The sequence below is a fragment of the Neopelma chrysocephalum genome, unplaced genomic scaffold (assembly GCF_003984885.1).
Source record: "Neopelma chrysocephalum unplaced genomic scaffold, ASM398488v2 Primary Assembly neopelma1_24, whole genome shotgun sequence".
NCBI classification, from domain to species: Eukaryota; Metazoa; Chordata; class Aves; order Passeriformes; family Pipridae; genus Neopelma; species Neopelma chrysocephalum.
This window is the reverse complement of record NW_020897693.1, coordinates 32,637,058-32,663,390: the sequence shown is the minus strand read 5'-3', so window position 1 is coordinate 32,663,390 and position 26,333 is coordinate 32,637,058. Positions and strand designations below refer to the sequence as shown.

The 26,333-nt window shown below is 38.4% G+C and overlaps 1 protein-coding gene across 9 annotated transcripts in view; it reads right to left on the bottom strand.

Moving 5' to 3' along the window:
• MIPOL1 (mirror-image polydactyly 1) overlaps positions 1–26,333 on the bottom strand; it is a 195,361-nt gene that overhangs the window by 39,008 nt on the left and 130,020 nt on the right. For all 9 annotated transcript variants that reach the window (XM_027671033.1, XM_027671016.1, XM_027671025.1 and 6 more), the window contains one exon: positions 24,812–24,906. In XM_027671033.1, the coding sequence (XP_027526834.1) occupies positions 24,812–24,906 (95 nt within the window). The remainder of the gene's footprint in view (positions 1–24,811; positions 24,907–26,333) is intronic.

The window sequence follows — 26,333 nt, the reverse complement described above, 5'->3', positions numbered from 1 at the left end:
CAGCAGGATTACTTAGAAATATGAATGATTTGCACACACTAACCAATTCTAAAGATCTTTGGTCAGTACTTCTTGTGAGAGGAAATGTAAAATATTTCTTGATGCTGGTTTAAATAAGGTAGTAACACTTGTATTAAAATATTCTGTGTCTTAAATAGCTTCTCTGTAGTAGACAGAGACAGATGATCTGTCAGGGTTTTATCACGGGACATTTCAATATCTATAGTGTCCTCCACCATAATTTCTTGCAAGTTCCTTTCTGACCCACTGTGTTGGCTTCACTCAAGCAAAAAGTAGAAATGTTCGTCATCTATTTCACACTGTAGTGCCATGGATGTATATTCAACTCATTCAGTTTTATCCATGAGTTTGAGATATGTTCATAGAGATTCCAAATTACAGAGCACAAACCAAATACTCTTTCATTGCACAAAACAGAATACAATATTAAATGCTTTGTATTTGTGTGCCAGAAAGTTCTGGACAAATCAAACATTATTTCAGTGTGGATTTCTAGTAGCAGTGCAAACTGATTATAATATTCAAGACAGTCTATATGACAGCTGCTAGTATGCAATAGCGTATTTTATTCCTTTGTAGTTTATTAAGGTGTTTGTATGGAACACTGTCTGTTCCGACAGACTAAGGAGAAAAATCATATATGAGCTAAAATATAATATACATGGACAAAAAAATATGGATGAACTAAAAGAAACAGAGAAGCTAAAAGGTCAGAGCGTTGATGTGTCATTATGCCTACTAGCTGCGGTTATCTGAAAATAATGTGAAGAACCTTTTCAATTAAATAAAGACATATTTAAAATATAAATATTTATAAAGGGACATTAAATTCCTAGAACAGACTAATTAAAAAAAAATTACTTTAGCAGTTGCCCATAAAATTTACTGACTGAAATTCCACTATGGTTGAGCATTGATCACCATGGAAAAGCACAAAGGTATGCAAATAATGTTGAAAGCAGGTTATCGAAATACCACTACTGCCCACTTCTTAAACACCTGGCACAAGATTAAAATAAAAAAAAAAAGACACATGAGAAGCTAAACTGTTCAATGAATATATGGATCCCTGATTAAAAAAAAAATAAAAATAACAGAGTATAGCCTTAATATTCTAACTTGTTCACACCAGCTGAGAGGCTTTTCTTCATAATATATGAAAAATATAGTAATTTCTTTAGATTTTAAAATACTGTGTCTGTTCCTACAGCTGGAATCCTTCTCAAAGACTGGTCATGAACAATACAGGTTGTGATCTACTACTACATATCTTAACTCATAATGATTGCATCTGATTGGCCAATAGATTCTGACATCTATATTTTGTAGCCAGTGTTATTCCTCCAGATAAAGGCACTGTGGTTGATAGATATTTTAATTTATTTTTTTTCCAAAAGAATGCAATTGCCAGACTTCCATCAATATGTGCTTTGCTAAAATACTTTTTAGTCCCTTCTGATACTAATTCCTTCATCAATGTCCCAATGATTATGTCTTCAAAGAACATTGATGATATAAATGAAAAATAAATGGGAGTTCTAGGCCTGAAGAATGGGTCACAGAAGTATTCAAGCAGTTCCTGTATTTCAGTAATTCATATATTCTTTATAGCAGGCCTTTTGCTTTACTATGGCAGCATGGCCCCTTTTCTGCTCCATCTTGGGTCTGAGAGCTTCAAGGGCCCACCTTAACTGTGTCCAGGTGGAAGAAAAGGTGACACGTGATGATGTCACTTATGCAGCTCCTGCAGATAGTAGGAGGTTTCCTCAGCCCCCAGAGTAGCTTCAAGCCTGCTAAAAAATATCCCCAGTTGTAACTGCTCCCAGAGGGATTTGACTTTGGCTGAAAATCAACCCTATGAAGTGCTGCTCCAAAAACACTTACTGCTTTGCCAGGCATACTTTTGCTGCAAGGTGGGAAATGATTTTCCACCTGAAGCAACAGAACAACATAGAGAAACACTCCACTTAAAGGAAAAAAAAAAAAACAACAAAACCCCAAACATTTCCTACATGTTCCCTCCCTCTTCCTCCACCCCAGCGATAAAGATATCCAATGTTCCCAAAGACATGTAGGTCTAACCTTGATTTTCACCACAAATGTTTTTCATGCTTGAGTAAGTTCTGTAGACCTCTTAGACCTTATCCTGCACTCAGGATGGCTTTGAAAAGTGTCCCCTAATACTGCTGAGTGCACTCAAAGGCCAGGCAGCATCGATACCTTGAAAAGACTACCTCGAAGGTACTCTTACAAACATTGCAATAAGACAATATTAATAAAAAGCCCATAAGACCTAGAAGGACTTTGACATTTCACTGTAAAGTGGATGATATAAAATGGTCAAGTTTGCGTTACATGCGAGTCAGGAGCCTGACAGCTGGTAGACTGGTAACTAGATAGCATTGCCCTACCATAGACAAATATTTTACTAGCCTTCCTTCATCTGCAATTACACAAGTTAAGAGGACTGTGTTCTTCTCAGTAAAACCAACCAACAATCTCTCACTAATTTAAAGGAAGGCAGCAGCTGTGCTAGACTCTGGTGCACAGGTCATGGACCAGGTTACAACAGGAATGCTCGTTGCACATAACTTTCCACTGTCACAGTCCATCACAGTGTCACTCTCTCATGTGTGATGTACCCATGCATTAGTTTACGATGAGCTCAAGCAACCTCTTTCTTTTTATATTCTCTCATCAAATCCAGTGGTAAACACTTGTTGAACAGAGCGCACTATTGATTTTCTTCTCTGTGGTGGTTGGTCATATAACTTCAGGATTTTACAGGATAACATGTTGACAGATAAGTGCTGATCATGCATGTCCATACTGTCCAAAACCAATTACATGTGAGTATGGATCCACAGTAAGCAGAAACTTGAGATACAGGCTTCTCTCCTGAAATGATCTGGAGAAACCCGTGACCTGTACAAGGGTCTAAAGAGTCTGGACACTACATGATTCAAGCACAGGTTCATTAGCAACAGCGAAAGCTCAAACTGACGGTCATCCATCTCAGAATTTCCATTTTTCAACAAATACAAAGTAAAGGCTACTGGCAAACACATTTTTCCTCCTTGGGCCTCAGTCTCCTCATCTTTAAATAAGAGCAATCACAATGCTACCTTTGCAAGGTGCTCTGAGCTTCACTAATGTCAAGAAACCCAGATTATGTCAAGCACAATCTGAATTTAGGACAAAACTGAACCCAGATGGTCTTCTGGTGATGCCAAGCAGCAAACAATCTCTTTTCAGCCTCATTTTCACTCTCCAGGACTACTACAGTACCCCTGCTATTTCCCTGTGACTAGCCAGTGAGAGGTATTAAGGTATTATATGCGAGTTGATCATCAGAGCCTTTCTTGAAGTTGAAGGACCAGTGAGACATGCTCTCAAACAAGACATAATTGGAAACCATAACTCCATTACAAACCCTTCATTTAGGGAGTTCCACAGTAACCAAATGTCTACTGTTCACTTTATGCAGGCCGTGGGCCTCAGTTAGCATAGCCTCATCTGAGTGATACGCACACGACATTCAGCACCATCTATCATTCCTCACATCCACCCCACCATTAAATGGCCCAGGACCCCCAAAAAACTAGTTTCTGGATTAATAGTGTTTGGTTGAAACAGAGCAAAACATATACAAAACCGATGAATAGAAGGAAGGGTTTTTGAGGTCTTTGCAGCTGTGGTGCTTCTTTTCTGCTAGATCACAGATCCATAGTTAATAGCTTGTAGCTAAGAAATCCACCTGAATTCCCTGGGTGCATGAGGCACCTAGGGTTGGGGTCTCTATTAGCTCTAATTGATTTAAGACTGGAAGATGATAACTTAGCCTTTTTCGCACATACATATATGGTTTTTCACAAACACAGATTTAGCACACCCAAGTTTACAGAAGAGAGTACTTTAGATTTCATGGTTTAATCTTGAATATTACTTGATACATGTAAACATTAATTACATATCTTCAGGATTCCACAATGTATCTGTGCTAATTGTAAGACACAGATTCCCAGGCTTTCAAATTTCTTCCACGAATTAGGACACCGTGTTTTCAATAAAACACAGTTTTCCTGTTCTTTTTCCTAGAATCATCTTTCTGTAAAATGTTCCTGTCGGTGACAGTGAATTGGCTGTATCAGCATATTTTAGCCCAATCATTCACAGAGTGCACCCTAAAGGCTTGCTTCTAAGTAAATAAAATTAACCTGAAATTTAAAAAATAATTTTATTTTGTGTGGTGTTTACTTTATCATACTAGAAGTCACAAAAAGAATTTTGCTATCTTGTATCTGTTCTTCATTGTCAATTCATCTGCTTTGGCCATTCTTAAGTATTTGCCAATGGCTTCAGTTAACAGAATAACTTTAAGTTAGTATTTGTAGTACTGTAGTCATTCCCTACAGTAATAGATTGTTTAGGTAACACTGCAAATACAGAGGGAATCTTATCTATTAATCGAAGACAGAACTGGCATCAAGAGTGACCTCAGTATTTGAATATAATGGATTTTTAAGATGGTGCCAGCAACTCTGTGTTTTACCATGTATCACAACCTCCTGTCTGCTTTTCCTGGGAAGTGTGAGCAGGGGCAGAGCAGCCCCTGGCTCGGCTGCGGGCAGTGGGCAAAAAGGAGGGGCACAGCTGGCTCACAGACAGGAGGTATTGCTGCTTTCCCCATTCCCAGGCTGAACTGGCAGCACCTGCGCCTCTCTGCTGGTTGCTGGAGGCCACTGGGTTGACATGGATCACTGAAGGGGTGTGTACGTGAGTGGTGTGGAGCCAGTGGCTCTGGCCTGGGGCCAGCAGGGAAATTGCCGATGTCAGGGATTTGCAGAAACACAAGCTTGGTGGAAGAGAGAGACAGAGGATCTTGTCCTAAAGGTCACAGTGATTTATTTTTTATTCCAAGAGTATGTTTTTGACAATATTTTTTACATCTGTTTAAAGAACAGTGCATAATTTTCCTCACAGCTAAACTTAATTAAGAAAGCTCTGAAATAATAGCCACTGGCATATAAGAACTAAAACTGGTAGAAAACAGTGTATTACTAGGTAATTAAAACCACTATGTATTACTTTTTGTCTTTTTCTGATTATCCTTGCCAAGAACTTCATTCTGAATGCTGTTGCTCACAGGGAAACCAGGCTATTATGGCATAAAGGAACATTAGGCCTTCTGATCAGGGATTTCAGGATCAGCTCCTGCAGTCCTACACACCCACCAACCCAGACTGGACCTTCAGCAACCCCTTCAGCTCCTGCAGACTTGGCAGCACTACAGGCATGAACCTTTGCTCTCCAAAATGTCAACCACGGAAATCTTTCCTGACGACAAAGAATGGGCACATTCAAGAGCTAGACATTTCTGCTAGGAACCTTAATCAATGTCACCTGTCACTATAGTTTTGAATTTAGATTTCCCTGCAGAACGAATAAAATCTAATAGAGATTTCTTTGTTAGAAATTATGCATGAAGTTAAGGCTAATTTGGGTTGGGCCTTTAGTTTTCTTTGTAGCTTCTCACTGGTAAAGATAATGGCTTCTCACTTACATTTTATACAAGTGACCTAGACACAGACAATTTTATTTCAAAGAACAAAATCCTTCTGCAAAAAGTAGCAATATTAGTAAATCAACTCGTATTAGATAAACTGCAAAAATTCCGATGAAGCAAATGAGAATCCTGACTCCAAAAACTGAAACAGTGAAGCATCCACTCAGTGCAAAGGGGTATTTCATATATACGTTTATACAAAAGCAATCTGATGGTACTGATATATATTATAATGCAGGCACCAGAATCACCTGAAAACAAGCTCAATGTAATGACTATGTGCTGTTGACTTTTATTTTTGTCTCCAGGGAATAGTGTTTACTTTGCTTTAAAATTTATATGAGTCATTTTGTTATGTGCCTTTTTTTAATTAGTCTGAAGGAAACAGTCATTTGAGAAAGAAAACGGAAATCAATTCTGATTCGATACTGATAGCTACTGTGCGATGTAAACTGTGTGTTCTTTCTAATTAAATGTAAACACGTGCAGTTCTAAAGTCCAGCAGTGATGACAACAACTACTAGAAAGGATTGCCTAAGATCTGGTCAACTGATCCTTGTGAACCTTTTGTTCATACCGTAGGTGAGCTTGTGCAATCTGTCTCAGGGTGAATGCCAGTTGTAACTGACTTTATTTTAGGTCATCTTCAGAGAAAAGACTTGACAAGAATGTGGAGAGCTCTGTAATACCTCCAGTTACCCATTAACTATGTCCTTCTGATAGCTAATCAATAGTATTGCATGGAGCCAAACACACTGCACTGAACTGCCCCTCTTCCAAAAGCCAAGTCTTGGTAAATATTTAATGGCAGTAAAGGTGTTTTGACTCTTATCAATCTGATATGTTAAAGAACTCTTGAAAGAAACTTTATCTTGCTTCTCTCTGCATAAATAATTTGTTCGGTTACAATTTTAGTCTTACACGAAAGCCTCTAATTTAATGATCTAATGCTTTTAAATCAAGGCTTTGGACAGAGAAAATGTAGTTTCAATCCACATGTCACAAAATAAATAAAACCCAAAGTTTATTTCCTTGATAAAATGCCAACTAGAAATATACATCAAGAAACCCAGCTCTTTATACTGTAGTAGTAAACACTGAGCCAGACTCGCTCAAAACCTGTTATACAAGTGCACATTTGAGATTTGCTTACAAGGCTTAAGTTTCTGTAAAATTCTTAGCTCTCATTCACATCAAGATGATGTAAGATTTTTAGCCTCTTTTCACCAGGGAAAAAAACCCAACTCTTAAACTAGCTTTACTAAGATCCAGAGACTTTCTGTATCCATACAGTGAATATTTCCAACTTGAAGTGGGTATATTCTCATCTAATGAGTTTTCTTAAGCATGTTTCTATTCTCTATTTTTTCCTGTACAAAGCAGTTTGTCTAGAAACACTTTTGTCCTGATCTTTTAACATCTAGTGCAGGTACCACTCTGCTACAGCCAGGTAGGATTCAAACATCTCCTTGGAAACTTAGATGGGCTTATTCCATGCCTCTGTGCTAACGTCACAGGATGGAGAATGGAGGAGTCTTCTGACCCCCTCCCACAGCACAGTCTTCCAGACTTCTCTGCATGATCCAACTTCAGTATGAACCTAAGTACTTTGAATAAACTAATTCAGCAATGGATCCAAGCTTTTTCTTGGAAAATAATCTGAGAATAAAACATTGATAGTGTTTCAGTTTCCAAAATGTGAATCACCATAAATGTTTTCCCAGAAGTATAAGCATTATTTTTTCCCCAGTGTTTACATGGCCTCCTTAGTGCTCTTGATGCCATCCAATAGATTCCAAAAATAAAGATCACGGGAATACTTTCCAAACACTGGCATAGATAAATTGAACAGCTTGAAGTTTTCCAATCACTAGTAATTGCCTCTGATGAAAGCAGTATTAATTAAAATCATAAAGACATATAAATCAATCAAGCAGTAAAGCACATAGCACCATTCAGCAATGATCGGCTGAAGAAAGCCTGTTACTAATAACCTCAGAAAATATCTTGTCCTTAATTCAATGTTATCTTTATAAATCAGACACGATCATGCATTTTATGGCTGTCCTGATTTGCTATTGTGATCGTTTGGCTTAACTCCCCCACTGAATCAGAAAAGCTAGAGATGAATCTGTCTTGGACCCAGAGCTGGAAGCCAGCCCTGCCTTCCAGCATGGCCAGGAACATCCAGCAAAGTAGATGGAAGAGTCTCTCCAGAAGAAGGTAATTAGAAGAAATACAAAGAATGGAAACGTGTTTCAGAGATGGAATAACCGAATACATATGGAATTTGAGAGAGGGATGATCTCATGGATGAGCTGAGTAGCCCTAAAGCTAGAAACTCTCAGTGTGACTAACGTGAGAAGGGGAATCACATGGGGCTCTGTCCCTTGTCTCTATTGTCTTGCTGAATGGTTCAGTGGGTTAAGAATCTTTGAATGACTTTGTAAAAAAGAGGAAATGTAACTTTTTTAGTTTGAGGGTACTTCCTTCCCTGACCCAGGAAAATAAACCAGAATATTTGATCACTTTTGTCCGATCTTTCTCAAAGGTGTTACTGAAAAATATTATGCAACTCTGACCAATGGCAAGCATGGTGTCCTGTGCTCCAGCGGTGGTCACTAGAGTGCCAAAAAGTGAGGTACTGATGAACTCTAGGTGATTGTGCCCAGCACATGTTTTCCTCCCTTTCTTGATACTGTGCACAGCAACATGTACCATTCTGGTGACTCACCAGGAGGACTGCATGTGCTGCAGTCTGAAATCATCTTCCATACTGGTACAGACACCTGTAATATCTACTCTAATGCTATCATGGCTTCTCCCATACAAAAATGCAGCTGGTTTTGGGGATCGGTATGCAGAATACACACTTAGCAAATCACCTCCCGAAAGCCATGTAAATGACACAATGGCAACCCAGTAAGTCATGTCTTACCTAGCTGCTGCTGCCAAACCCTTACTCGTATAAATCATACAGCTCCTTGGACAGTTAAGCGCTATGAAACAAGGCAGTTAAAACGATGGCTTAAATGATAAATGGAGCGCCTGGGAAATTTAATATAGGGGAAGTCTGCTTCCCTATTGTACCAATGCTTACTGAAGCAACTGGGCAGACTTGCCTGGGCCATTCTCCTTAACGTGAAACAAGGACACACACTGAGGGAATGATTTAGTGGATTGGGTATGAGACCTCTGTCTTGAATTCCCTCTTCTATTTCACATCTTCTGTGTGGTACTGAGCAAGTCACAACATGCAAAGCTCAGCCTGCCATGCTGAAACCAGGAGTAAAGTACTTTTCCCTAGCTCTTTGTCTTCTTTAAATTCTAAGCTTTGGGGGCCCTGGATTACTTCTTATTACCTGCATGTGCTGTATCTTCGAAACCTGAGGCCCTGATCTTAGTTCAGGTCTCAGCACAAATCATGGAAAGATACAAAAGAGCTAATTAACAGTATGCATGTGTTGGCAATGCATATCAACCTGGTTAACCTAAGCAGACAGATCCAGATTTTGGACCTTAATGGAAAAAACAGTTTTTCACAAAAACCTGCCTCCTCACTGCAGGTTCAGCAACCATTATTACCATGGGGCATAGGCAGTCACAGGGACCTCCTGGGCTTTGTTGAGGTGTCATAAGCACAAAGAGCCTTGTTTTCTGAGATGTTCTTGCCTTTCTACCAGGCAAAAGGGGTCATCAACTGGAAGCCAAAACACAGAACTTACATACCTCTTGAAAAGCTTGAGATTAGACTGCTGGCTTCTGAAGAAAAATCAGTGAAGGGAAGGCTCCTAAGTGTAGGGGGTGGAAAGAGCTGTAAACAGTGCTGAATTAATTTCTGTATCCTAAAACTTTTAAATCAGCTTCCCTGACCTCTCTCTTCCTTTACTCTCATGGGTTTTGACCGTTGGGCTACTGAAATAAAATCTGTAAAAGAATAATATAGCTGTGAGCTTTAATTTTTAGTTTTTTCTTTTTTGCCAGCATTTCATTTCTCCATGACCAGCAGGTAAAAGTGAAATACTGGAGCAGCAAATGTATTTGCTGCCTACTATGCTTATACACATTCAACAGATATTATGCCCTCCTCTGATAGGAGCAGTAACACTGCTCAAGAGGGAGAACTAAATTCCTACACCACAACAGTCCTCATTCTACTGTCACAACTGTACAAATATAGTAAAATGACTCTTTTGGTAAAGACAGTAGGGAAGAAGAGCTAAATGAAAGAATGTTTTTCTGTATCTCCACGAAAACCCTTGGGATGGAAGTCCTTTTTACAGAATAGGATTGAAACAAACAGAACATGATGTTATATGAGCCTGTATAACACTAAGATCCTGCCTGGCTCAGAAGCAAAAGAAAGATAAATTAGATAACATGAACCTTGTTACCCATCCTTCTTCCCACTCCTTCGGGTGAGGGACAAATTCACAGCACTTCTTCCTCGTGGTGAAAGTTCCTCCCAAGTTCTATCTTCTTTAATGCTAGTGGAAGCCATTCGTGCATTTCCCATTGAGAACCAGGATAAAACCTTGTGAAGCATGCCTTGAATTTATTTGTATTAAGAAGCTAAAGGCTGAGGCCATCAGTAGGTGCTTACACTGTTCTGGGTCCCTAGTACAACTAAATACTTCCCAGAAATCTTGCTGCTTCCTTCTGATCTCTGGTAATGGAACACCAGAAGAGAAAGAATACAAGAAAATATTACTTTATACATCCAAAAAGAGGGGCAAGAAGAAAAAGTTCCTTCACAATTAAAAAGGAAACAATAAATAATCTAGATGTTTGAACTTTTGGCCTTAACCTTGCTTGTCTCAATGACCATGGGGTTGGTACAACACAAGTCCTTCATGGTATATTTTCAATGCAATGTAAAGAGTTTTTACCTTAATGAGATATGTAAGATCAGAACCTATGAATCAACCTCATGATATGCCCCTAAGTTATTTTTTCATGGACAGCAGGTGAGCGGATGTCATTCCTGTTTAATCAGGAGTTAGAGCGTGTACAGTAATTCCTTATTTTCACAATATTCCTTCTGACAAAGATAACAACTATAAGAATGGCTCCCAGCTGGCTAAACCTGACATACAGGTTTTGTTAATAAAAAAATGCATGACTTAATTAATGAAATGGATCTATTAAGACTGTCCCCCAATCAACCACAATGGCCCCACCTACAGCTGAACTTCACATGACCTATCTTACGCAAAAAGAATTGTAATAACTTGCACTGGAAGCTGTAACAGAGGAAAGGTTGTTATGATGAAAAAATATGAGCCAGAAATGCATATAATGCCCCTAGAGGAGAGAGCTTAGTATTTTCACTTTTACTCAGTGTTTTCTTTCACAGTGAATAATTGAAACAATTTTGCTCAACTGTGTAAAATTATTTCATCAAGAATAATTACATTTGATCTATTAGCACCTGATACTATCTACTGTCTAAATTGCTTGCATTCAATCCATGAGTAATGTCAACAGTATTAACGTCCATTATGGAAGCATTAGCTGAGTAAAAATAATTTTTAAATGTTTGACATTCTTGTACCCATTCTCTAGCACAGTGTTCAAAAGAAGTATCATTATACCAATATGTTCTTGGATTTTTTTTTAAGGCCTGCCTTTATTCAAGTCTGCAAACTCAGGGTCTTTAAAATCACAGTTTGCCTGTTTTGTTCTGGCAAGCATAAATCTGTAGCAATCCCCTCATTTTACATTCTTCAGTGTTCCTGTCTATCTGTCCCACACTAATTGGCTGTCCAAATTCACCTCCATCAACTTTGGCAGGCTCCTTCACTAAACCAGTTTTTTTACCCCCCAATCATATAGAGCCACACTGTTGAAAACAGAAAGAAGGAACTCTGCGACATTTCTAAAACAAAGTTAGAGATATATTCATTAATTTGATCACACACGCACACACTCTGGCCCAAAACTGAACTAATGCAACAACTGAACTCACCTATCTGGAAAGCAGATACCTTTCTTTCTCTCTTGAAAACTTAATCCTATTTCAAAGATTTCCAAATTCGTGCTGCCTTTTAGCAGAGGGAATCTTATGAACTGTTTAAGATTACATTCTCACTGAAAGCGATGAATGCCACAGTCTTCTCCAGAATAAAAAGCTACTTTCTCTCCTTGAAATAGTAACTTTACAGTAATTTGGAGGAAACAGGAGAAATACTTGGTCATTAAACATTAAATGTATTAATGGGGCACTCACAGTGTATGACTCGTCTGCAAAAATCAGTTCAGTACTTGCATTTCAGGAGAACCGGTGCAATACGATAGCTACTGTGATAAATTTAGGTTTACACCATTTAAGATTTAGCAGAATCTAATAAAGAAAACTTAAACCAATGTACTTTCCAAAAAATGCATGAGTAGCATTATTTACATCTTATAGCTAGGGGAATCGAAAAGCAAAGAAAAAACATTCCAAAAGAGGCCCTTTATTTCCACTCCCCAGACAGAGAGCTCTAGGACTTGGTGTTTACCTTTCAGGGACTAGCAACTCCAGATGAAAACAATGACAAACCAGAACATTCAAAGCAGGAGTCCACTGAGCACTTTAGCAGCATGTATAAAATCACTTCTCCAAACTCATGTTGCTCTTAAGTCCTACTCGGTTCTCTGGAAACCTCAGACCTAAGTATATGGGTGGAGCATTTGGCAGCACTTGCTTGTTACATGGCATTGTGGGAAATGGAGCTTCTGCAGAGCTCAGAAAAATGATCCAAAAAAGAAGTGACACAGGCTATGTAGGATGCTGGTTTGATTAGTAAAAACGTTTTGTGTGATGCCCTGGAGTGGAGAAAAAAGAACTCTGATATATTAGGAGATATAAAGAGATAAAATTCCTAAAGAGAGAAATTCTATCTGCTCCCAAAACACTGTGAATCTGTTCTTTATAGTTTTCTTTCCCAGTCTTAGTTTTCCATAGCCTTAAAATGATAACACTTTGATGAAAGCTTTGTGCATTTCCTTATCCTGAAGTTCTGACTCATTTAGGTCATTAGGAGGCAGAACAGTAACAGAGAAAAAATAACAGGACCACTTCAGAGCATGCTTAAATCAATGTGAGAACTCTCAAGTCCAAGGTAAATATATCTGTTCACAAGGAACTCCAGAAATGGAGACACTAAGAGAAACAGGCATGTTCACTACATCCTGAGCTTTTAGTGTAGACCTTTGTCTTGCTTCGCCTACTCTGCAGAAAATGAGTTCTTAGTGTTGTCTGAGGAAAAAAATTAGTTCACAGGAATCTGAAGAACAGAAATAAAACACTTATGCCTAGAGTTAGGGAAAATGTTCAAAAGTCATTTGTAAGAGCAGAGTAGATGACAGGATCGTTTAGATAGTAGACAAAACTTTGGGACACACAAATATTCTATATTCTATACAAAATTTCAGATATTCTGTAAATGAAAAAAATTAGCTCATCAAAATAATCAGAACTCAGAATCTCTTATCAAAAGACAGTAACATCTTGCTTATGTTTATGATGAGTAAAATTCACTGGCTGTTCAGGTGCAGGCAAGCCTTCAGAGGGAGACTCTGGGAAAAAGAAATGAAGTATGACATTCTCCAAGTAAATATGGTGTGTGTGTGGGGAAGAATTCAGTTGCCGGCCCCATCAAGTCCTGACAAAAGGAATGTGAGAGCTGTTCCCAAGGTGAAAGAAGACAGGCTGAACAATGTGGCTAATGGGATCACATTGAGCTAACGGGATCACCACAACTTGCTTGACTTCTGTCGGTGCATGTCAAAACTGATGTGTTTTAAAATACATTCTACAACAGTAGGCTAAATCTTGAGGTGTTTTGGAAAAAATTTACATATCTTCATATTTTGAGACTTGTGTGGAAAGAGTTGACAGGGCAAGAACACTTCAAGTTCAGAAATCTGCAAATTGTCAGAGCAGATTTTCTTCTGTCAGAGAAAGAAAAAAAATAAACAGAAGGCTTGAACATGTTAGTATCTTATTAAACAGGGATTTATTGCTGCTGCCCTCACATAGACATGCAGAGGTTACAGTCACCTTACAGTTGCACAAGCCCCCAGTTGCTATCTCTCATAAGCCAGGTTTAGACAAGACAATAAACTCAATCACACTGTAGCACCTAACTATGCATTCATATGTGGCAAGTACTGACAACACTTGAGAATGCTGCAAATAATATTAGTGATTTCTAGAAGCTCTGGAAAACTTGCTTAGTGATCTTGATTATGGTACCCTGAAAGTATTCTATAGATGATCTTGAGTCAACACATAAGGATTTAAAAATAAAATTGTACAGACCTTAATGATCCAGCTTTGGCACTTATAGTTAAACTACTGCTCCAGAAAACAACTGGCTTTTCAAAGGGGCAGTTGCAGATCCCCTCCCAGCTCCCAACATGCAAAATCAGGTGCCTAAATTTATGTATATGAGACTGAAAATTTTGGCCCTACTATTTAACAGGCAGATCTGCTGGGAGGCCTCTTGTAACCAGATTTTTTTTAAAGCCTTATATTATTGGACAGATACTGGCCCTAGTCCAATCCACAACTGCAAATCCAAAGAAACAGCTCAGAGCAAACCAGCAGTCTTATTAGCTTTTAAAGATTTCATTTTCAAGAACTCAAGACCCTTTATTGACTAATGAAAGGTTGGGTCCCCAAGCCCACAGACTGATGTTGCTTGGAACATATTTTAATCATTTTGGAGTGCTAGCAGCCATCTGTCTAAAGAGCTTTGATGGCATAAATGCACTCTGAACTGCAGCTCCTTCTGACACCAAACACTCCAAAAGTAGGCATGGTAACTTTTAGACAACTCAAGGCCTTGCAGTATGATAAGGCTGCTTTTATTATTTAGTACATCATTAGATTTAATGACACTACAGATAAGAGATACACTGGAAAGATACCATTGTCATCACCTATCTTATAATAGTAACATCCAAATGTGACTTTTCTTTGTTTCCAGCCAACATTTGTTACTTACTATGCTATTTTAAAAGAATAGATAAATGAAATAAAAGGACTTTTTTCCTGCTACAAACACCAGAAATATTAAAAAAAAAGTACCTGACAAAAAATAATACAAAAGACAAAGGAAGATTCTTTTTTTTCTTAATAGTTTCCTACTTAGTTTTTAAAAACAGTGATACAGAAGACAAGCAAAGAAACCCCAAATAATCTACTGTATTTACAATTTAGGTTACTGACTGTTGGGCAGATATTGTTTGTACATACAAGTTTACTTTGACCAGCACTGAATACAAACTTACACTGAAAAGAGATCCTTTACTGTAACAGCTCTTAACATTAAAATGTTTATAACAAATTTTACGCAATTCCCATTATTATTTCCTACTCTTGAAACAATTTGGCCATCTCAAAGCTTATTTTGTGGTGATCAGTGTTTTTGTCATGGTGTCTACTGAACAGTACAGACACATTATTAACCCTGAAATCTTGGAAACAATGACAGCGTCAAGTGTGAAGAAAAACTATTTAAATTACTAGAGTCAAGAAACTGCTCTTAAAAATCAAAGCAGCAGCCCTAAGACAATGGTAAAAACTGCAAAAACATGGCTCTCTTCATGACAGGAGAGACACTGTGGTGGATCCTGTGTGGCAGACCATGACTTTATTTGCTCCAAATGTCAACTCTGAGATTACAATACTAGCAGTTTTCTTTTCTTTCTGAGATCTCATTCTTGGCTCTCTTACTTACTCAGGACATTAGCTACCAGTTGCCAGGAGAAACTTTTACCATTTCATGGTGCAATATTGTATTTTTCAATTCACAACTGACATACTAAGTGTGGGTAACTACCAGTGTGGAGAAGGTGAAATAAGTAAATAAATAAACACAGCATTTCTTTGTCAATCATGGAAACATTTGTGGCTGGCTAAGCTCTAATGTGCATCACTGATACAGCACAGATTAAGAGAAAAGAAGACAAAACCACAACATGAAGTGGCTCAGGTAGGGGAAGAGCTTCTCTAAACTCTCTTTGCTGACAACGAAAATGTACCACTGATGATTCACTCAGCATAACTCCCTCACTCTCCTTCTGTAGGTTTTCCTTCCAAACTCAGAGCGAGAAAAGCTCCTCTGCTAGTGAGACAGCAGCTCTGTACCACTGCTCACGTGCCTTCTTGGTAGGGTTAGGAAAAAACAAGTGGCTCTGTGCTAGTTCTTCTTCCTATCATGACTATATGAACTGCAGCTTATAAAAGCAAACTATTACTAGTATGTTACACTTTACTCAAATATTTGAAAGATTCAGAATTGTGCAAATCTCAGCAGGCCCACTTACTCACTGGAAAACTGTGGTTGAAGCTTCCAAGTTGGTCTTTACTCTCCTCAAAATGAGAGCCTTCACACCCATGCTGGAAGAATTACCCATACCAGACGAGTAACACATCACTATGGAATGCTGGACACAAGGTTAAAAACCTTCAGCTTCCAAAACACAAGACCTCTATCACATTAGCTGGAAACGCAGCTCGTGGATGGCAAGTAAAAATGGAAATTTTTCCAGTAAAAGGTATCAGCACGACATGCATGTATCAATTTAATAAAAGCTCTAAGTTTATAGACAAGAACTGAATAAAGAAAGTACCTTACTTTTGACTTCTTTGTTCGCAAACACAACAAGTGGGCAGTCTTCTGGCTTGTGTTATGTAACAGGCAGAGGACTCCTCCTGCCACCTGCATTCCTAGATGCTTCCTAGCAGTTTGCTAAGGCGAGTAGTGTTAAGCGCAAAGTAAGAAAAGCAATGCTATGTCTAGCACTGGCTGAAAATTGCTCATGTGGAAAGTCTTCTCATCAAAGAGTTTGTTTTTTATTGGGAGATGTAAATTCCAACACTAAAATATATGTTGCCTTCTTGTGGCAAATTTGTAAGTGAAAATTTTTCTTTCACCTTAATATTTCAACTTGAAGTGCCATTTTGTTTCAGTTCTTCAGCTGAAGAGAACTAAACTGAAACACACCAAAGTGATGATTTTTTAAAATTATTGAACTGACAATTTAACATAAAAACATGTCCTGTGAAAAACCAACAAAAAATGAAATGGCATTTAAAGTCCTCCTGACAATGTTATTACCTTATTTCTAAATATCGTATTAATAACAAAAGAATTCCCATTCATACAATATTTACAGGACAAGCTGAATTCTTTTTTTACACTTTTAGATTTTCTTTCTAACTTCTCAGGGGAAAACAGTCTTCCAAATAGCTCTTATTACACACACAGTTTTCCTGTGTTTCTTAACTTGCTCTAGGGAGGGCTGTTTCTTATCTTGTATCTGTTTTCCTTCCCTCATTTTAAAGTAGGAGTACCTGCATTTTCATAGTCTCTAAAGGCGTTATGCAAAATGGTAAAACTTCTTATTCAGTTTATACAAACAAAGCAGCTGAAGCAGAGTTTAGTGATGTGATTCATCTATATTCATCCAGCACTTCAGTGGCAGATTCAGATTTCGTAGCCTCTGGCCACATACCCTTTCCACCAGACAGCAGATTTCATAATCCCAAATATGCTCCTTATAGATTCTCCAATTTTTCTTTTGAGTATGCTTACATTATATGGAATACATATTAACTCTAGTGATCTCAATGTCCTAATTTTTACAAGTATTTCTATAGGAGTATTGTATTGCTAATCTACTTTGTATTGCTAATCTACTCCAAACTACCTGTTGCAGTCAGTGGGTTGATTGTAGGTAGTTCTTCCATTTTATCAGGCTTTAACAAATTTCAAAAACAGTTCCTATACACCTCTAACTATGTGCTTATTCCAAAAAGCACAGCACAAAATTACCCTTCTTAGACTTTTCAGCTCACTGAGAAACCAAGGAAGTCTTAACAGAAAATCACAGAGAGCAGAGGTAAAAAGTGTGAAGGAACCAGCCAGGCAAAGGAGAGCTGTGAACAGAAAGCTAGCAGGGCCATGTATACAATCATGAGATAATATCAGCATCCAATGGCAAGGAATTCCTTTCTGTCAAATAAATCGTTACTCTTAGAGAAGAACAGAAACTCATTTGAAAAGGCCCATCACAGCTAAAAAGACAAAGTAAACATTGTTTTAATCCTCGTTACCCCACAACAGCAAATAGGTAGAGAAGAAGTCTGCTCAAGTCTGATGAAATACAGTATAAGGACCTGCTCAGTGCTTTTAGCTTTAATGTATTTGGCACAAAAAGTGACTGGTTGGTCCTCAACTAATTTTCAAAACTTAAGAAACTTTGCCAGTATAACACAGCCAATAACAGAAGCAGTAGGAAAATTAGCACAGTACATGGTACAAATTAAAACTGCATCACAGAGTGTGTTAGGTCCTTGAGTCCATATTCATGCTACCCATGTTTCTCCTCAGACCTGCTGCTTAGTCTTTTGTATTGGCAAGGCACCTCTGAAGGCCAAGAGCCAGCCCCTGGAAACATTAGGCACAAAGATTTCATAAAGTGTAGGTCAGATCAATCCACATCTGAGTCAACAGCAGCACAAGGCAATTTGAGTGTACTACATTCACTGCTGTACTGATTGCAGGGATAGTGGCTTGTTATTCCATCAGGTGCCTGGGATCTCTGACAGTTTAGTGCTTCCTCTCTCTCAAAGTCTTCATAAATCACTAAAGCTGAGTTGGAAATTGTTTTTCCATACTACAGGTTTTTTTCCCAGTGAGATGGGGAAACTTTCAAAATCATGTCAGGGCAAAAAAAAGAAACATTCAAAAGTATTTTTTTGAGTGTGTTTCTAAATGAATGAGAGACAGAGAAAGATTAGAGAGCACTCGGATGGCTAAAATTTTTCATTGGGAGGCAAAAAAAAGGACACCCCTAGCCCCCAGTAGGTTCAGATACTGCTTTGTCTTTTCATTGCCTGCCAAACAGGCACTGTAAACACCAAGCTGGTGTATTGGAGCTGTATACTGGAGCTTTTCTCTACCATCCCTCTTCTGTGCAAACAGTCAAATATTAATTGGAGTACAGATGTGAGTCTGGTCTGCCACACTCCCAAGAAATTTTTCTATCCACTGAATTATTTATAAAGTCAGTCTCTCCAACTTTATTATTGTTAGAAAGACGAACAAATGCAGAAACTGAGACAACAATCAATGAGAGGCTTGAGAACAAGAAGTCTGGGAATGAGGCAGGGGGAAGAGGATAATAAATCCAATAAAGTGTAAAATATACAAGAGTAACAACTACAAAAAGGGAAGGCTCTGCCTCACTGCTCACTTGCACCAGGACACTCAGAAGTACAGTGATCTCAGTAGTGCCAGTAAAACTTCATGAAGCTCCTTTGCCAGTGCAGAGCAGCTTATTGATCTGTCTTCCCCTCTTCAGCTGTCTGATCCAGTTCGTGAAACAGCCCCCAAACTTTGGACTTTTATCGCCTGTAACACTAACAAGAGCTGTGATTGCACATGCAATAAAGTGACAAAGGGAACGAAGTCAATAGGGGCTTATTAGTGGGAAAATGCTCATGAGATTACAAAATGAGAAAGACCCATGAACTTAAAATTCCCACTAGAAAGTGGCACGAGAACCGAGGAGTAGATTGAAAACGCAAATTCTAATTCCCAGTTCCAAATTACCAGGGTGTTGGCTCCCCTCACCCCCAAAAATCAACCAATAATTCACTGAAACTTCCATGGGTTCCTGAGAGAAGGTGTAGTTTTAACCAGTCTGATTTAAAAGACAGCACTGTCCCCCCTTTACAGATTTTCTACTAATTTCAGCACTCAGTTCAATAAACAAACAGAAAGAAAGCATAGACACATTAAAAAAAAACCCCAAACCACAAACAAGGGCTAAGTCTTCATCCCTTCCAAATCCAAATCTCCCACAGAAATCAACTGGACTTTATATGTAGAGAACAAATTAAGAAATATAGTTTCGATGGTACCTGACCTTATTTATAATAATGAAAGACAAACAAAAACCTTAGTATTCCCTTACAGAGCCATTGTTTTCCATATGTTTGGCAGTACCAAACTGGAGCAGGTTATTCAAAAGAAGACATACCACACTGTCTCCCACGGCATAATAGAGCCAAGTACCTTATCTCTTCAGTATAGAGGAGAAACTCTTCTGTGCTTGGAAGTGGGAAATGTAATTAGCTCAAGATTTATGTTTAATGTCGGGTGTCTGAAACTCTTGGACAAAACAGAAGTCAGTGCTGCAAGGACAGAGAATACTTAAAACACAACTGCTGTCTTCTCCATGATCTCCCCAAAATTGTTCTAAAAGAACAGTAGGGTTTACAGTGATACCATTATCTGGTCATTCTTCTTACTGACTGCAATTATACAATGCTGTGTCTAAAGCAACTAGTACTGAAACAACGACAGCAACTGCCAGAATAGCAGCAAGCAGATAGGATGAAAAGAGCAGGAAAATGAGTTAATGGCCATAACTGAAAAAGTGAGATAAAAAAACAGGCATGAAAAGATCAGTTCTGTGAGGTATGAAAAGATCACTTCTCTGAGGTAAATTGCAGGGATAGGTGCCCAAGGTACCCCAATATTGCTTTGGAGGAAGGACTGAGATCACTACTCTGCATAAGTGGTTGCAGCTTCACTAATCCCACTGTAAATCGGTTCCAGATCATTTGGTCTGGGAAACTGGATGTTAGAGTAGTCCAGTCTTCTGCTACATATCATTCCCTTCTGAGAGAAATCTGGATTGAGAGAACTCTGAAAAAGACTGAGAGATGGCAGAACAAACAGGCTGAAATGTTTGAGCAGGGGTCAGTCAGAGAACAGGAGTCAGAATACTTAAGCAATTGTATTCTGACTTGCTACTGCAGTGGTTGTGAAGATGAATATTGACCCGTTAGGTAGAAATAATTTATTGTTTTTAAAAGTCCTTAAAACTGGAATGAGAGCAACAGTCTAATAGCAAGAACTAAACCGTTCTATATCCACACACAGCATCCATGGAGCATGGTTGAAATGGTACCATCTGAGTATTATATTCCATAACATCAGTCATGAAACTATAGAATGGAAGTTAACCAAACACACACAACTGTATTCAAAGCTTGAAGAGCAAACAGCCTTTTTGTCTGGGACTGCAAATAATGCCTCATCTATTTCTCCTGTTATAGTGTAATTCAGTTCTGTAATTAAAATGAAAATTGAGTTTGTCCCTGTACCTGTAAGTCTTTAATTTGAGGAAATGACAAAAATACTTCTTGATTTTCTACTTTCACAGCTATTGATTTCAATCTTTAAAAAGATGAACCTCCATGTTATTTTACAAGAGACTTTGTGGGAAAAATATATGGACCTCAATAAAAACGGTTGTTATTTAGACCATTTGCTTGTGTCACTTATACATGAATTCCAATTTAACTGAAGTATTGGAAACGCTGAAACTTGTAGATTTGAATTCTGTTAAATCTCTTCAACACTTTATAACTTATAAAAGTGATACAACTGGTTAGGGAGCAAGAAAACTGCTTGCATTGCTGATAGAGAAGCTACCCATATTAACTGAAAGTTTGAATCTAAAAATATTTATTTCAGGTAATTGTATTTATTGAAGTTATTCTTCTATTTCTTTATTGAAAAACATCACATCAACGTAAATTAAGCCATCTTTTTCTCCCATGCTGGCCATAACTTACAGATTCCAATTACTCTGCAACATTGCACTGGTTTTGGCTTTGAGACAGTTAATTTTCTTCATAGTAGCTCGTATGGGACTACATTTTGGAAAAAGCGTTGATAAAACATGTATGTTTTAGTTATTCCTGAGCAGTGTTCACACAGAGTCAAGGCCTTTTTTCCTTCTCACACCACTCCACCAGGCTGGAAGTATGCAGGAAGTTGGGAAGGGACACAGCCGGGACAGCTGACCCTAACTGACCAAAGGGACATACCATACCATATGGTGTGATGCTCAGCATAGAAATCTAGGGGAAGAAGGAACCTGATTATAAAAATGGACAGATCACATAACTGAAAAATATGCAAATAAAATCTTGTGATGATGTTCAAACAACAGAGCTCTATGAGAAAGAGGTAGTGGGATTAACAATCCCACATACTTCAAAACTGATTATTTGGATATAACCTTTGGTCACTGAGGATCTATGATTTGCATTAATCCCTAGCATAAAGAGTAGTGTGTTGAAATAATTAGTAAGCTAGAAACTCTAAGCTGTTCCTATTATGCAAATTTTTATTTCTGATATGTATTTTTGAGTTAGTATCCAGAAAGCACAATTTTCCTTTTGAAACTTGACACAGAAGCAACACAATAAGAACAAACAGAAGCAGAAAACCTGCCAAACTTTATTCAGAGCCAACTTCTTCTCCTTTCTGTATGTGAACTAGATTCTTCCTCCTTTTCTCTTTCTTTCTTTTAACTTCTCTTTCCTTTTTAAAGAAGACTGAAATTGTTCTGGGATGTGCTTTCTTTTCAGAAAGTCAAAACTCATAAGGAAATCAATGTTTCATCATTAATTCCACAAAAGCTCATTTTAATTTTGGTTTGGGTCATTCAGGTTTTCCATGGAACTCCAGTTTCAGTTAGGATTCACTTTTCACTTCATCTGAAAAGCAGTATGGTTTACAATATAGACTTCTTTCACAGTTGGAGAAAAAAAATGAATGTTTTCAAACAGCAGCAGCTATCAAATCACAGAAATGTAGAATAATCAAGTTGGAAGTGACCACTGGTAGTCTCTAGGCCAATCAACCTTCCTCTCAAACTGATATCAACAATGAGATCAGACTGCATTACTCATGACTTTATCATGTCAGGCATTGGAAATCTCCAAGAACAGAGATGGCAAAACCTCTCTGGCAATTTGTTCCAGTGATGGATGGCCCTCATGGCAAAAAAGTTTTCCCTTACAACCTGACTGAAACAATCTTGCTTCAATTCAAGTCTGTTGTCTCTCACTCTATTGTGATGGAGCACTGTCAAGAGCCTGTCCTTCTTGACAACCTCCACATAGACTCTGTCAGGCTGCTGTTAGGTCTCCCTAGAGCCACCAGAGAAAGAAATATTTTTTTCTTTCCCAGGCTGTACAAGAACAGTACCCTCAGTCTCTCTTTACAGTGCAAATGCTATGGCTTCCTAATCATGCTGGTGGTCCAAACTCTCATGTGTGACACATATTCTTTTCTGTCTCATTTAGCATGTGTTCAAAGTACTGTCACCCTGTTGCATGACAGAGGCTGCAGATGTTCATGGAACGTAGGGCAAACTGTAAACAAAATGTTAAGAAGTTCATAAGAATCTTCAAAGTGTTGCAATTAATTTTTAATCAAGGCAAAAGATAGGCCTGAGACATCAAATGTTGCTGCTTATGCATTTACAGGAGTCCTTCCTGTTGCCTTTTACCTCCCTCACCAGGTTCAACCCTGGGTGGTCTTTGGCTTTTCAAGTCATGCCTCTGTATGACAGTGTCTCCATACAGAGAGGTTGTGGAGTCTCCATCCTTGAAGATATTTAAAACCCGTCTGGACGTGATCCTGGGCAACCAGGTCTGGTTGGCCCTGCTTGAGCAGGGATTGGAGAAGACGACCTCTAGAGGTCCATGCCAACCTCAATTAGTCACTCTGTGGTTCCACTTCAGAATGCATTAGCCTCTAGAACAGCAAGGAAGGAGATAAAATCTTCCCCTTTAGATGTTATAACTTGTATAACTTAGCAGCAACACAATGGTTCTTGCCCCAGGGGATAATTAGGTGAGCATTTCCACACCTAATGGCTAGATTTTGCAAATGTCATCATCCAACTTACAGTGAAATTTCAACTGTTCAAAGAGTTATAAGTTAGTTACATGGTACACTCTAATACTGATTCCTGTAAGTCATTATTAGAGATTTAAAGCATTTACATGAGTAAACTGAGTTGCTGCCTACTATACTTGTTAAAGGTTATATGTTTGTGCAAACTTGACAGGCTACAGCTCAAAATATAGCTCAAAAATCATTGAAAAATCTCCTACAATGTGCAGAGAAAAACACAAGCAAATTCTTTTTTTTTTCTGAAATATCAATACAAAAATTGCATTTGAGTTTTTAAACTATTCTAAAAAACCCATTTAAGTGAGTAATAAGGGCACTATAATAAATTCTTTCTAGCTTGGTAAATCATACCACAATTTGTGCACACACTAAATGCTGACCAAATTCATTAAAAGCAATAATCACAAATTGCTTGGGGTTTCTATTCACTATTAACAGGCTTTAAATAAATGCCTATGAGATTTAGGAACAAAAGTTGTTTTTGAAACTTCCCTCCAAGGTTTTAATAAACTTAATGAGAAGGGGAAACTTGAAAAACCTCTAGAAACCCAAGTATTTTTCACTTGTGAATGCTGAAACAGTGAAAACATACACAGTTCTGCTTCTGCAAATGCTGTTTAGTCATAACTAACTAGTCCTCTTTATTTCCAATGAACATAGTATTCACACTACATTTATTATTTACCTCTGCAGCCCACATCCCTCATCACAGACATTCAGCCTTCAGATTCACAATTTTCTGCTGTGTTGATGCCAATTCTCCTGCCTTTAACCTGCTGGCAGCTCTGTATCCCCTCTCACACAGGAGGTCAGGATGAAATGAGAGCTGTAACCCAACATCACTCCATAAAACAACCTAACTCCTTCACTGGACCACACAGAGCTTCTCCTCAGGGACTAAAACCCACTGATCCATGCAAATGTTCAGTGCAGCCCAACTAAATTAATGAGAATGGGTATTTCTCTCATTCTACGTACTACTACAGACCAAAAGGAATTAAAACATACATATATTGGGGTTGAAGAAGAAAAAAGTCTTTTAGAATTACAGATTTTATTATTTCACAATCTCTGTTGATTAGGTTAGGCATGTGCAGAGAGGGAAGAAACAAGCATTTCTGTAAACTGGTTCTTTCGTCCATGTGTTTTAAGTGATCACATTGCTATAGCACAGCTTTTAGTGTGAGAATCAACTATCAGCAACTTTTCCCTTCCCTTAGAAGAAACTAATATAAAATTCAGGCTATAAGGAAGGGAATTCTACTTCAGAGAGATGGTTGGTGAGCAGTAAAGCAGAAATGCAGGCTTTGATTCATTGATGTATTCACATTTTTTGAACAAATACCTATTTGATAAGGCCATTTCCTCACTCAGTCAGACACAGTACAGAAAATTTCCCCTATGAGTCACTCATTCATATTAGAATCAATCATTTTACCTGTAATAAACACGCAATGTCTGGATTTCTTCTTCTAGTTTTTTGCATTGTTGAAGAGCAGCTTCTTTTTCTAGTTGCAAGGTTATCAATTCTGCCTGTGAAACAATAAACAACTGATAAACAATTTATTCAGAATACCCATATTGCTTTGAAAACATAACAATCCGTGCATTCATTTCAGCCATGCTTTATTATAATAACACATGAAGAGTTATATTGTTATGTGACACTGTGTCATGGTTTAACCCCAGCCAGCAACCAAGTACTACTCAGGTGCTTGCTCACTTTCCCTTCCCCCCCACTGTGGCATGGTGAGGAGAATCAGGAAAGAAAATCAAACTTGTTGAAACAAGTAAAAGATAATACTAATAATGATACTAATACTAATAATGGTAATAGAAAGGAGAAGGACAGAGGGAGATAAATCCCAAGAAAGACAAGTGATGCACAATACAAACTGCTCACCACCTGCTAACCACTGTCAAGCGAGTTCCTTCTCTGTTTCCTGGTAACTCCCCCATTTTATATATTGGCATGATGTTCTACAGTACAGAATGTCCCTTTGGCCAGTTCAGTCAGTTGTCCTGACCATGCTCCCTCTCAGCTTTTTGTGTACCTCCTCATTGGCAGAGCATGAGACACTGAAAAGTCCTTGACAGGGTAAACACCAGTTAGCAACATCTAAAACATCAGTGTGTTATCAACATTATTCTCATACTGAATCCAAAACAGAGCACTGTATCAGCTACCAGGAAGAAATGAGCACTATCCCAGCTCTAAACAGGACACACTGCCTATTTAATTCTTATAAAAAATTCTTTTGTTTTCTAGCATTGGAATTAATCTAGGGTTTTTTCCATGTTTTGAATGGCTTCCCTCATGTATATAGTTAATTTTTAAATGGCTAAGGTTAGAACTCTTCAGCTCAGCCAAGTGGTTATCAGCAAACATATTTCATATTGATATATATGTGTTCCTATAGTGCAAAAATGTTGACCAACATATAGAGTGAAGCAAGGCACTTGGCTATGAACTACTGATGCACGACTCTTGGTCTGCACATGGCCCCCTGGCTGTTAAGTGCAGTTCCTATGGCGGGAGGCCCTGGTTGATGTAAGCAGCAGAAGAGCTGCTGGATATCCAGAACCCTGAGCAGCGGCAGGCGATGGGCCAACAGGGACTGCAGACACCAGCACCAACAGCACACGCTGGGACCTGGGTGTATTCTCATCCAGGATCTGGTTTATAGTGGAGTGAGGGAATCCCTGAGCAATTTTTGTCATCTCCCATCTGTGAACCCTACCGGATGTTCCCCCTCCCATTGTTGATTCACACTGAACTGCGAAGGGCGTCTGACTCATGACCATTACGGAAATTGCAGCATGTGGCTTGTAAGCCAGGAAAGTAGCCAGCCCTGACAGGCCTTACAGTTAAAGACGAGGTAGGAGAAACACGTACTCAAGCATATTTAATATGGGTCTGTAGCTTAATCACCATTAATTTTAAAATGTTCAGTTTCAAT